The sequence below is a fragment of the Chaetomium globosum genome, genomic scaffold, assembly GCF_000143365.1.
Source record: "Chaetomium globosum CBS 148.51 scaffold_7 genomic scaffold, whole genome shotgun sequence".
In the NCBI taxonomy this organism is placed as follows: domain Eukaryota; kingdom Fungi; phylum Ascomycota; class Sordariomycetes; order Sordariales; family Chaetomiaceae; genus Chaetomium; species Chaetomium globosum.
Genome location: NT_165982.1, coordinates 2,847,130 through 2,859,423, shown reverse-complemented (window position 1 = coordinate 2,859,423; position 12,294 = coordinate 2,847,130). Strand labels below are relative to the sequence as shown.

General features: G+C 55.7%; 4 protein-coding genes across 4 annotated transcripts; 2 read left to right on the top strand and 2 right to left on the bottom strand.

Moving 5' to 3' along the window:
• Positions 1 to 1,829: 1,829 nt before the first annotated feature.
• Positions 1,830 to 3,701, top strand: CHGG_10478 (uncharacterized protein; the record flags this gene model as incomplete). The annotated part of the gene is made up of 2 exons (XM_001228404.1): positions 1,830 to 2,887; positions 3,284 to 3,701. 2 exons carry the CDS (start codon positions 1,830 to 1,832, stop codon positions 3,699 to 3,701), a joined length of 1,476 nt encoding a protein of 491 aa, XP_001228405.1.
• Positions 3,702 to 4,525: 824 nt separating this feature from the next.
• Positions 4,526 to 5,509, bottom strand: CHGG_10477 (uncharacterized protein; the record flags this gene model as incomplete). Its single annotated transcript, XM_001228403.1, has 1 exon — positions 4,526 to 5,509. The coding sequence occupies one exon, from the start codon at positions 5,507 to 5,509 to the stop codon at positions 4,526 to 4,528; it is 984 nt and encodes a 327-aa protein (XP_001228404.1).
• Positions 5,510 to 7,515: 2,006 nt separating this feature from the next.
• Positions 7,516 to 8,659, top strand: CHGG_10476 (uncharacterized protein; the record flags this gene model as incomplete). The annotated part of the gene is made up of 2 exons (XM_001228402.1): positions 7,516 to 8,405; positions 8,584 to 8,659. The coding sequence occupies 2 exons, from the start codon at positions 7,516 to 7,518 to the stop codon at positions 8,657 to 8,659; spliced, it is 966 nt and encodes a 321-aa protein (XP_001228403.1).
• A 2,051-nt stretch (positions 8,660 to 10,710) lies between these two features.
• CHGG_10475 (uncharacterized protein) lies at positions 10,711 to 11,174 on the bottom strand (the record flags this gene model as incomplete). Its single annotated transcript, XM_001228401.1, has 2 exons — positions 10,711 to 10,984; positions 11,146 to 11,174. The coding sequence occupies 2 exons, from the start codon at positions 11,172 to 11,174 to the stop codon at positions 10,711 to 10,713; spliced, it is 303 nt and encodes a 100-aa protein (XP_001228402.1).
• Positions 11,175 to 12,294: the final 1,120 nt, after the last annotated feature.

The window sequence follows — 12,294 nt, the reverse complement described above, 5'->3', positions numbered from 1 at the left end:
AGCCCCTTGCTTGCGGGCCCGGAAGCCGTCGGATGTGCAGCATGTCTAGCAGCCGGTCGCCGATGTACTGCACCTACTCTAGCTCGAACCCGGTACTTGTTGCCACCCCGATACCACGATATCCACGAGCGGCGTCGTCCTTTGATGTAATCGAACCGCAACGCCCTTTTTTTTTTTTTTTTTGGGTGCGAGGTGGGTTTCTTTTTGTTGACGAACGCGGTTTCAGTCGCCCACCGCATAAGACCGGGGGTAGGAATGGTGCGGGCAGTCAACGGGGCGGATGGAAGTCGCTAGTGGACAGGGTTAGTACCAGTGAGCCTCCGGGCGAGAGAAACGACGACGAACCGAGAAACACGGCGTGGTCGAGACTTCGGTGGATCAACCCGTCGAACGGGTGAGTATTTGTTTGTGCATCGGGTCAAGCACCGCCATGGGAGCCTTCTTGATTCCCTCCACCACCTGTACGATAAATCCATTTTCGCGTGTGGTGATGCCTTGTGGTTCGAAGCCCGCTTTCAATGTCCCTGCGGCGGTACCGTGACCGGCAAAACCGACGAGAGGAAGTCGGGAGGTACAGAGGCAAGTATCCTACTCGCGGTGGGATGATGGTCTGCTTTGGGTGCTGGGCGGCTACGGACTGGGCCCCTCTGATTGACAGACTAAGTAGATGAGGCTGGCTGAAGGAAGCCCAGACTCCAATCTGTCGAGAAGTAGGCGGTGATCTGAGATGCAGGATACAGCAGAACTGGGGTTTATATCCATACTCTATGTAGCTACCTCGGCTCTCAAAATGAAAGAGGACAAGATCATCCATCGGGTTACAGGGTGATCTTCGATTCACCAAACAAGTTACTGACGAGTTTCCTGAGTGCTTAGTTTCAAGTGGGGATACCAGTCGGAGGCATTGTCCCCATGGTTGGTATCATCTGCTGATGGATTAGCCCCTTCGACTCGGCTGTCTTGGGCATGGTTGACCATCCCCGGATCTACATACACTATCTCTCGAATCTTAGTCCACAGTGTCTGCCAGCTCAATATCAAACAATTGCCTACCGGTAGGTTCTTTTTCTCGGCCAACAACAAACATGTTGACACGACGGTGATCCCCTGGGGAACGCTATGAATAGATTTACGTTTAAATCCGCGCTCTTGCTGCTAGACGCGATCTCACGCATGGTGACACCCTCGCCCATTTACCCGCCTTACCAAACATTGCTCGATGGCGCAGGTCTATTATCCGCCCACAGCTCCAACATGGTATTCTACATTCACCACCAACAGGGGCACGGGGGGGCAGCGGATCCTGTAGCACAAAATTGGGATGCGAAGTCAAGCGGGAGAGGGGTTGTCATCCCGGCTGCGAGTCAGGTACCCGACTTAAGCGGAGATTATTCATATCAACAACCTAATACTTCATTCATAGTGCTAGACTAGGAACCAATAATGCCAGTACGTTAGCATTCCCCGCATTTGAACAACTACGGTACTACCACTTCCCCTTTCCTTAAGAGATTGCCTGCATATGCCGTGACACAAGAGTAAGCCACTAAATTTAACAAGTTCCCCGCGTACCTCACATCCCGCCCGCCAACTCTCGGCTTCACCTATCCCATGCTTTAGGCGGGCCGGCAAATGTCTGGTCTCACCGGACCACGGTGGCTGGCGTTACATAAAACGGGACGAGCATGACTGGCAGTTGATATAAAGTCCCTTCCGGACTGGCTGCGAAGATTGTGGTGCCAAGTCGTCCCGGCAGTCGTTCTGATCATTCGCTGTATCCCCATACCAATTGACGCCAAAACGCTTGCCACACGACAGAGTCCGAGACCATGTTGGGAAATATCAATTCGCGCCACCTGGTAGGACTCGTCCTTGCAACCCTAACAAGCCAGGCCAATACCGAAGATGCCGGACACCGGGGACCAGACAAGCCCATCATGCTCCGGCAGTCCGGCGGCTTCACCATCGGCGGCAAGATCATCCCGAACCCGCTGAACCCCAACATGACGCTCTCGTGCGACCACGGCTACATGGAGTACTTCACGCCGTGGCGGCCGCGCAAGACGAGCATCGTCATGTGGCACAGCTCCAGCACGCAGAGCTTCCAGAACCGCTGGGACGGCGGCGAGGGCTTCAAGGACAAGTTCCTGCGCCGCGACTACCCCGTCTTCCTGTGGGACGGACCCCGTGTCGGCCGCGCCAACTGGGCCTGCAACGCCACCTACTACGCCCCCGACTACCGCGACCAGGGCAACTTTGCCGCGTGGAACTTTGGCCCCCGCTACCCGGAGTGGTGGCCCGACGTGCAGTTCCCGACCGAGAACGAGTACGCCTGGCAGCAGGCTACCAGCTCGCGGTATGTCGAGTACGACACGGCGGCGAACGTCCATCTCGAGACGGATGCGGCGGCGATTGCGGCGGATTCCGGCAAGCTCGGAAAGAGTATTGTTTACTTGGGGAACTCGGCCAGTGGGCTGCGCGCTCAGATGACGGCTGTCAAGAGCAACACGACGAATATCAAGGGTATTGTGTGCTATGAGGGCTATGGGTACATCTTCCCCGACAATGCTGGCATCGAGCCGGGGCCCGGGCTGAACCCCTTCGGCCCGTATGTGGTCCCGCTTGAGGATTTCAAGAAGCTGGCAAGAATACCAGCTATTCAGTTCTTGTGGGGAGATCACCGGGACGAGAGCTACTCATTCCTCAACCAGTCGAGGCAGGCGGCGGCGCTGATCAACAAGTATGGCGGCAACGCCCAGGTCATCAAGTTGGGAGAGGATCTGGGTTGGAAGGGGACCACGCACATTGCCTTCGCGGATATGCACAACGACAAAGCTGCTGATCTCTTGGAAAGCTTCTTACGCAAGAACGGGCTGTCCCACTATGAGTGAGGAGGTAGCCTAGTACCAAGCTTGATGCATGTAGTACAAGCCCCTGCGGCTTTACTGGCGGTAAACCGCCAGCCAAGAGGTGCTCGCTCTGAGCATCTGACTGTTGTGCCACGTTCCCACATGTACGTGAAACCTATTCCGCCGACTCTCCTCGTCTTCCACATCAAGCCTTTCCGCCTCGACTTGAAATTTGAGATTAGCATCACCCTTGAAGTAGAATGATGTGATCCCCAAGTACACTCTAAACTCCGACGCTGTACATCCCTGCTTTTCTCTCTGGTCTCGGAGGTTGACGAGGCGCGTGAAGCCGTTTCTTTGATCATCTTCGGTCTCCCACAGGCGGATATCATCTTTGGTACCCCTCTCAATGCCGTGAAAAACATCCGTCATAGTTTTTGGGAAAGCGACCCAGGTGACGATGGCTCGGTAGAGCTTGGAACCATCTTCCTTTGCGATGAACAGGCAGAAGCCGTCCTCACTAATCCTCCCAGCCGCGACATGCAAGCCCCAACCCCCACCGCCACCCGGGGACTGGCCGATTGGAAACCCCTGATCCAGAGGACAACCTCGGGAGCTGCCGAAAAGGCAGTCGGGAACTTCACCTCCATTTCCGTCAAGGCCGGTAAGCACTCTCGTGGCGAGTGCTCAGTGCTGCTGTCGACCACCCCGGTCTGGAACCCTGCCGTCTCTGGCGTTCCGAGCGTGAGCCACATGACTCCCCCAGAGACCAGCTGCGACTCGCCATCCCCCCAGGTCTCCGTTACGGCAGTGAACCCATCGTTTCTCAAACGCTTCGGACTTGAGCCTTAGCCGAAGATTTCGACCGCGTACAAGATCTGCCTGGGCTATTCCAGCAACGACGGCGGAAGGGGTTGGACTGGCAGGGTCGAACTTGATGAAAGCCTTGTTTACGGGGTCAAAGCGATTGTACCCCTTGTAGCTGCAGTATACACCTTTGCTCTCGTCAATAGAGAGGCTGGGAGAGATGCCGGTGATGTCTGCCTCGTCTTGTCTGGACGGGTTCGAGTTTTGGGGGGGCTGTGGTCCTTCCTGGGCGGGTTGGAGGTCATTCCGGCTGTCGAAGGAATTGGGAAGGGATGTCATCGTATGCGCGGGACGGGCACAACCGGTCTTGTGTCCCTTTGACCGTCGGGCTATGGAAATGTGGGATTGCGCTCTTCCCCTGTTTGTTCTTTTTTCGGCTCCTCCCAAGATGCTCGTCTTCTGCCGCAATCCCCGCACTTGCTGCACCAATGGGCAATGCCGGGTTACAATAATGCCAGGAAATATGGTACCCAACCTCGAGCCAACCCTACCAACCACAGCACATGCAATGTAACACGCAGGTCTATGATTCGAGGAATGTTATCCCGGGAATTTGTAGGACACTTCCGCGAGTGCCCCTCCCAATAACGTCTGCAGCGTATTCAATGTTGGCAGCCGAAAACACCCCATCTACTACGGTCAGACGGCGAGTAACTGCCATACGGTAACATATAAGTTGTCCGTCCGTGGGTTCTTTTTTCCAATTCGCCAGTTCAAGCCCCCTTAGCATACAATAGTAGCGTAGGATTGCGAACGAAAAAGGAACTCTCGCGTGCTCAGATTCGTCTTACGAAGAACAGAACCAGAGACTACCCCCGCATGGCCTCCTCATACACACTCGTATCCACAAACTTCTCCAGCTCCGCCCTCGTCAACGCCTTCCGGTTGTCCACCTTGGCAAGGTACTGGTCCTCCTGCTCCAAGTAATCCAGCAAACCTGTCCCCAAATTCCCCGGCCCCCAGACATGATCCTCCCACACATTCCTCAACACCGGCTCGTCCACACCCACCTTCTTCCCCACATAGTCCACCACCTCCTGCCCCCCCTCCCTAAACACCCCAAAACTCTGATTCAACGCCCTCACAAACCTCACAATCCTTCCCCTCACCACCGGATTCCTCAACTTCTCCTCCGTCGAATACAAACTATACACCTCCCTATACACACTCGCATTCTTAAACGTCACCGCCCCCTGCCCCCCCTCCTCATGCATCAACGCCTGCACCCCCAACTCCACCGCCGTCTCCCACACCCCAAACGCATCAATCCGCCCCGCCACCAACTCCGCCGGGAAACTGCCCCGCCCGCACGGCGCCCGCATACACGTCGACAGCCCGCCCGCCACGGTGGTGTAATCCCTCCCGGCCTGCAACCCCGCGCTGCCCATCAGCTGCCGCACAAACACCTCGGCCGACGTCCCGGGGATCGTGCCGATGCGCTTGCCGCGCAGGTCGGTCAGCGTGGTGATGCCCGAGGCGCGGCGCGCGACCAGCCGGTAGGTGACTTCGACGAGGATGCCGATCAGGCGGTGGTTGCGGTGTTGGTTGTAGTTTTTGAGTCCTTGGGTTTCGGCGTTGGCCGCGAGGTCGATGCTGCGGTCGGTGGCGAGGTTGGCGACGCCGCCGGTGACGATGGTGATGGGGGGGTCGGAGGGGTTTTGCGGGGTGTAGAAGGTGCTGGCGGCGTGGGGGAGGGGGGTGTGTTCGATCCATTGTTGGACGCAGGCGATCTTTAGGGCGTGGGTTGGGGGGGGGAGGGTGAGGAGGAGGGTGAGGGGGTCGAGGAGGTGCATTGTGGTGGTGGTGGTGGTTGGTGGTGGTTGGTGATGTTGTGTTGTGATGGCTGCCTGTATCGGCTACCTATGGCAGTGTTGGCTGTGATGGGGGTTGGGGGAGTTGAAGGGGTAAGGCGTAGTTATTACGGTGACTTGAGTAGACCGGCCACTTTTATGCCATCTTGCCCGCTCATTATCCGTGAACATATGGGTAGACACAACATAAGCCAACCCATGACCCATTTACGCGGTCAGTCCGACATAGAATTCCCGGAATGCTGTGTAACACAACCAACTTAGCGCGGGGGCCATGATGTTACGGCACGCTCCCGCCAACGTCCGAGATCCATCGGGATTGGCGCTCGTGTATACACCCGGTTGCTGGTATTCTGGATCCCCTCATTCAATCCCTCCTGCCGGTTATTGGCTACTACCCCGGCAGTGTCCCCCCTGCTATAAGATTGAGGCCTGTTGGCTCGAGCTTGTCTCCGCGTGCATCTCCTCGGAGGTTCTGGGCGGGGGTTGATACAGTAACTTTATTTGTCTATGAAGGGAGCACGGTCTGCCACCTGATTTGTGGGTATATTAAGTGAAGGTAGGTGGTATGCTTCAGGGGGTTATGAACGCTATGGAATTAGACCGTCATTCGTATCAGCGACGGATTCCTCAGTGGTCACCTGGATGACATGGCGAGGAAGCCGGGGACATGTGATTACCGATCGTCAGAGGGGTCTGTGCCGGTGAGCCCGGTGTTCCCACGACAGCTGCATTTTCAGTAGGAGGTCCACGGGGCCAGTCCTACCTCCCTTCCCTAGTTGCGTAGAATAGTCGTCATCTATAGTATGTTTTGGCATCCTTTGCCACGCATGAGGAGTATAGATAGATTCGTGCTCCTGGTGATGGCCGAGCAACTAACCCGACGCGTTGGAGATTGCCGGCACACGCGGCATGGCCATCCTAGACTTGGTATATATCATAATGCGGTGTGATGACGGCGTGGAAACCCTCTCAGTATGGTTGGTTCATTCTCTTCCCATGGTACCTACTAAGCTAGCGTTCTCGGTATCGACGTACTTATAACACTCCACCTCCGACCTTGCAGTGACATAGTTCTGGGCAATGGATACTCTTTGACGGCTCTGAGGAGCCCGTCTTCTGCAGTTAAAGACCCGGCACAGCTTCCACCTTCCACCTAGGTAAGTTTCTCTCTTACGTCCGCGGCAGAATAGTTCAGATTGGTGGTAGGGCACTAGTACAACAGCTACCCCTGGGTCTGTCCTAAAGGCTTCGACCGACGGACCGGAAGACAACGAGACTAAATGGTGCGGCGCCCTTCGACGGAACAAGCAAAAGCTTTATTCGGATACTACCGCGAAGGAAGAGGAAAAGAAAAAGAGCAAGGAGTAACGAACGCCAAGTACCAGCCAGCGCCAAGGCAATGGTGATTATCTTACTAGGAATCTCGACCAAGCCAACGAACCGGTGCCAGCCAGCTTGGTATGTACTAAGCTCTTCCCACCTAGCCTGGGCGAGCTGGGCGAGACTGAAATCATGGTGTTGGGCTGACAAACCGTTTGTCATTGAAATAACACTGGTCATCTCGCCAACCGCAACCTCGCCGCTTTCCCCTGGGCATGCCACCAATTGCCTCATCTGGAAATCAACAACACCATTCCATGAAGCTATTTCCTCTTACGAAGTCGATTAAGCGGACCTCGGCATGGAGGTTCGATCCCCACTCAAAAAAGCCAAGCGAAGCCAAGCAAGGTAAATCAACTACCAAAACGGGCTGCAGACCCCTGGGATGTTGGGCCGGCCCGGCGTAACAATGAGGGAGGCTTACACCGTCCACAGGGCGCCGGTCCCGCATCCGGTATAAGCCGATTCTAAAATTGTACGGGTCCAATTTCCCAGGTCTATACATCAACCTCGAATCTCCACCAACTCGAACAACACTAGATCACCACCACTCTCTTTCCCCAGTCTGTCTTTACCAGTCCCGCAACAGGCACTCGCCACTCACAATGCGTCTCCTCAGTTTCGCCACGCTCCTGGCGGCGGCAGCCTCCGTCGTCTCTGCCGCGGTGCCCTCCTCCAAGCGCTTCGACCTTACCAAGCCGTCGTACGACCTCTTCCGCAGCAAGCCGCTGCACGACGACACGGTCCAGCAAGGCTTCGCCTTCGACAACAAGAACCGGCGGCTGTTCGTCTCGCAGCGCCTCAACGGCGCCAGCGCCGCCTCGGGCGACCTCTGCATCACGCAGCTCGACTTCAGCGGGAAGAAACTCGGCCAGATGCACCTCAAGGGCTTCGGGCACGGCGTGTCGTTCGGCGCGCAGGGTGACGGGTCGGCCACCTACCTCTGGACCGAGGTCGACGCCAACAGCAACGGGTACGGCGCGCGCCTGGCCCGCTTCAAGTTCGTCAGCGGCGCCACCCTCACCAAGTCCTCCAGCAGCCTGAAGAAGTTCACGCCCGTGAAGGCTGGGACGGAGCACACCTGCGCGGTGGACACGGTCAACAACCGGCTGGTGGTGCGCTACCACACCTCGGGCGGCAAGCGCATCGCGGTGTTTGACCTGGCTAAGGCGACCAAGGGCGATTTCTCGGCGCCGCTGGTGGACTTTAAGCAGCCGTTGCCTAAGACCAAGGGGAAGAACTTCCAGGGGTACACGGCATATGGGCAGTATCTGTACCTGCTGTGGGGGGACTCGTACGATGTTAGCAAGGAGCTCAACTCGCAGGTGGCGAGCGTGGATATGAATACGGGGAAAGTTGTTCAGGGACCGGTGATTACTCGTGCCGGGTCGACGCTCTCGTTCCGCGAGCCGGAGGGCATGGCGATCTACCAGACGGCGGCGGGCGAGGTGCGGTTGTTTTTGGGGTTTGCGTCGGGCAAGGCGGGCGATCGGAGGTCGAACTTGTTTTATAAGAACGCGTTGGTGTGAAGGGAGTTGGAGATGCTGGGTACAGGGGTTAGATGTTGTTAGACATGCCCATACCGAAGGAATTAGAAGCGACCCGGTTCCTATGCTGGTGGTTGCTCCCCTGTTTCTTCCTGTACCGTGCTTCTGGAGCCCAACTGTTTACAGGAAGTCGAGGAGCATGAAGGGCCAGGCTGACGCGCCATCAGTCGGGGGTTCCGAATCGGCCCCCGTGTCGATGTGAATGTTCTGCCGCGTTCTTTGCGTGGCGAAAATATAGGTCGACTGTCGACACACCGTTGGGTGGCTGGCAAGGATTTGGAGCGAAAACGAATGCAAAGACATACGTATGTCTGTACCTCATATTTATTTGGAATTCATCCTGCCACGACGAATGGGCAACCCCATTCTGTAACGTCCCTTTCAAAGCCTGTGGTTGGGAGCACCCTGCATGATGCGGCCTTTCGGGCCATCGTGAGTGTGACGCGCAGTTGCAGCCGCATTTCCCTAAAGGGATATTAGAAAGCATGGTACCTCGACTGGTGTAAGCCGGTAACCTTAAATGGTTAGTCATACCTAACCGGAGCTGGCTGCTTAGCAATTGATGAGTTGGTCGACAGTAGCGAGCTGACAGCCTTGTGAGTCATGAATGTGACGGAGAGTCTCCGTCGGAGACACCCCGAGTATTTGCCACACACGGGACCGCGGGGTTCCAGGTTCCACCTACAGGGACCCGGGCAAGCTGAGCCTAACTTAAAAGGCCCGAAGCCTGACCAATCAACGTTTCTGTCACGTGCATATCAGGTGACTTTCGGTGAGAAGCGGGTGTGCTGACGAGTCGCATGACAGCCCCTTGAGCCGCAATCTTTCGAGCCCGTGGTTGACGACCAGGGTCCTCAATCCAAACAAAATAACTATGTATCTGCTCTCAGCCCCGCGGTGTTCATGGGCGCCGTCAGGTGTGCATCGCCACCCGGAGCTTCGGCGTTTCGCCTTTTCGGTTAGTTGCGCCGATGCACACCCGGGCTCTGGCGGCGTTAGTGTGCATGACCCAGTCTTGCCAGTGCAGTGGAGAGTCGCGGAAATTTGACATGGCCGGCTTTTGGTGATTCCCGAGACTTCTTTAGCCTACTTCCGTATAATGATGTGGGGGGCGAGCGGTGTGGGATGCTTCGTTCGTGAGTCCAGCAGGGACGAAGGTACGAAGGACTTCGCACATCCCATTGGCGGAACCGCCCTCCGCACGTGTCCGTTCTCTGAATCAGATCAACACCGTCCCGAAACGGTCGACGGTCGACGCCCGCGCCAGAAAATGACGTCAACTCCTGACAGAATAGTCTGCAAACGGTGCATGAAACGCCGCAAAGGATCCCGCGTAAGTTTGGTCGTCCCCTCCGTCAGACTGGATCAGCGAAGTGCGCAGCCCTCGGCGTGCTTCGGGGATGTTGAGTCTCGTCCGGCACCTGAGACATTGACAAGCGGCGGTCAGCTAAGTACTCGGGTGGAAAGGATTGCGTGGCCCCGGGATTTGTTTGCCTTGCATTAGTAGCGTCTCAGAACAGGTGCAACCATCGCAAGGCGGAAATTAACATTCCTTTGGAGGAGTGGCGAATCTGTTGAGGCTTGTCTTGTACATACATTCGTCTGGCAGTGTCAGGCTCGCTTGTTGGTGCCCTGGTGCCTTGGGTGGTGGGCTGGCGGGCTGCTAGGGCTGGGTGGCGGGGAGGAGTGGGCGGGGATCTTGGGATTCTGTATTGGCAAGGGTATCCTCCACCCTGGCACCCTGACATGCGAGACACCAACCTTGCCGTCGATCTTTGTCACCTTACATTGGATCACGAAGCAACTCGAACACCAACCATCTGCTCCAACTCCGATTTCGATTCAAGTATGTACGTGAATGCAAAGATTTTTTTGTCGCTTCCCTGCCATCATATTACAGTGACCTTCAAGTTCTGTGAGCCCTTCTCTTCTCGCAGACCGATCGATGCGTGCACCTGGCCAACCAAAACCAGACCTCCAAAAAGACCCTCTCCTCCCACACGGTGCTCGAAAGCCGACGACCCGTGCATGCGGTAGCCCTTGCGATCCGCCCGCGACCCGCTTGTGTCAGGAACCAAACTAACTCCCCGCCGGGAATATGTCGCCCTAAAAGTCCTTGATGTTGCAAATAATTACCCAAAAATGATGCTCAGTCCACATTTTTTATCATGCCGCTTCCGAAACAGCATCCCATCGTATGGACGCCGTGATTTTCATTCGTCAAAAAGTGTCGTGAAAAGGTTGCGGCCGTCACTATCGGGCTTTCGAGATCCGCCGGCCAAGCTTGTCCACGGTTTGTTGAGCACGGGCCGTGTAGAACTCGACGCGGTCGGCTTCGCCTCGTGGCTGACCAACAAGCCGTCCGTACGGCGAGCCATCTTCGGTTGCAGGCTGGGCTACGTATGATGCCATCAGGTATGAAGGCTTACGGGATTGGCCCGATGATGCGTTACTGTTGTTTGAGCCAGCGGCCGATGCGTGACTGTTGGAGGAAGACGAGGGGGTGAAGACACCGGCTCCGGAGCTGCTAGGATAGGGTTAGGGTTGGCCTGGTCACTCCCGTCGTGTCGTATGCTCCTCGCCTCCAACTTTCCCTCGGCGCCAACCCGCAAACAATAGCGGCCAGAGACGTAAAAATGAGGGGAAATAAAAGGAAAGGAGAGGACAATGTCAGGGAAGATGACTGACCTTGAGGCACTGCCCAGAGGCGGCGCCATGGTATCAGTTCTCCCTTTGAACAAGATGCAGCAAACGCAAGGCCAGAGAAGGCAAACTGTGTTCTTCGATTCGGCGTCTGAACCCGTGCGAGAACAAAGGATTGGCGAAAATTTGAGATGAGAATGCGAAGCGGTAATCGTGTACACAAGGCTAGTATATTAGGTTGGATATGGAAAAGAAGGTGAAGAACGTCGAATGGGTGATATCTTTCCGCGGGGGATAGAGCCATCTTTAAAATAAAACATTGAGGAGGACGGAAGCCTGAGCCAGAAGTGCCTACAGGAGGCAAGCCCTCAAGTGGTTCGCGGTCACCACGGCCCTAAATCCCTTGGCAAGCCGAACAAGCAAGGCACCCTCACCTACCTTCGGAATCAAAGGGAGCGGTGGTATCTACAGGGGTAAAAAAGGTAGTACTATACATGTAGGTATGTCCTTCTCAATGTTCATCCTGAGCACTCACGGCGATGTGGGGGAAGAGAAATCGGGTAACAGGGATTGTGTTGGCCGGGCTGCTGGGGTCAGTTGTACCATTCATGTACAGGCACATTCATGTACGGGCACATTCGTGTACAGGCACATTCATGTACGGGCACATTCGTGTACAGGCACATTCGTGTACAGGCACATTCATGTACGGGCACATTCGTGTACAGGCACATTCATGTACGGGCACATTCATGTACGGGCAAGCCCCTACCTGTGTGGACAGATTCTCATACCCCAGGGGTGTTTGTAGTATGGCGATGCCAGTTTTGAGGTTGCGTCGGTACCAGTCGATGCCTCAAGTTCTTACATAGTCAACAGACTATCTCTGTAGGGGTATTCCAGGACAAATTTAAGTCGTTAAACTACCTTGCACTCTTGCCCTGGCTTTCGTTCTTTCGTTCATTCGGCAAGTATCAACTTATCAACTTGACTTGACCCCTTTGTCTACAACCAATGATGACCGATTCGGTCCCCATGTTTCACGGCCAACTCATGAGGCGATTGGACGCTGTCACACCCCCTTTTCTCTTTCAAAAAAAATACACACTAAAAAATTATAACCCCTGGGAAGAGGATACTGCTGGGTGTATCGTCCTCGGTGGCCGGGTGCGACACCCCGGAAAAAATGCGTAT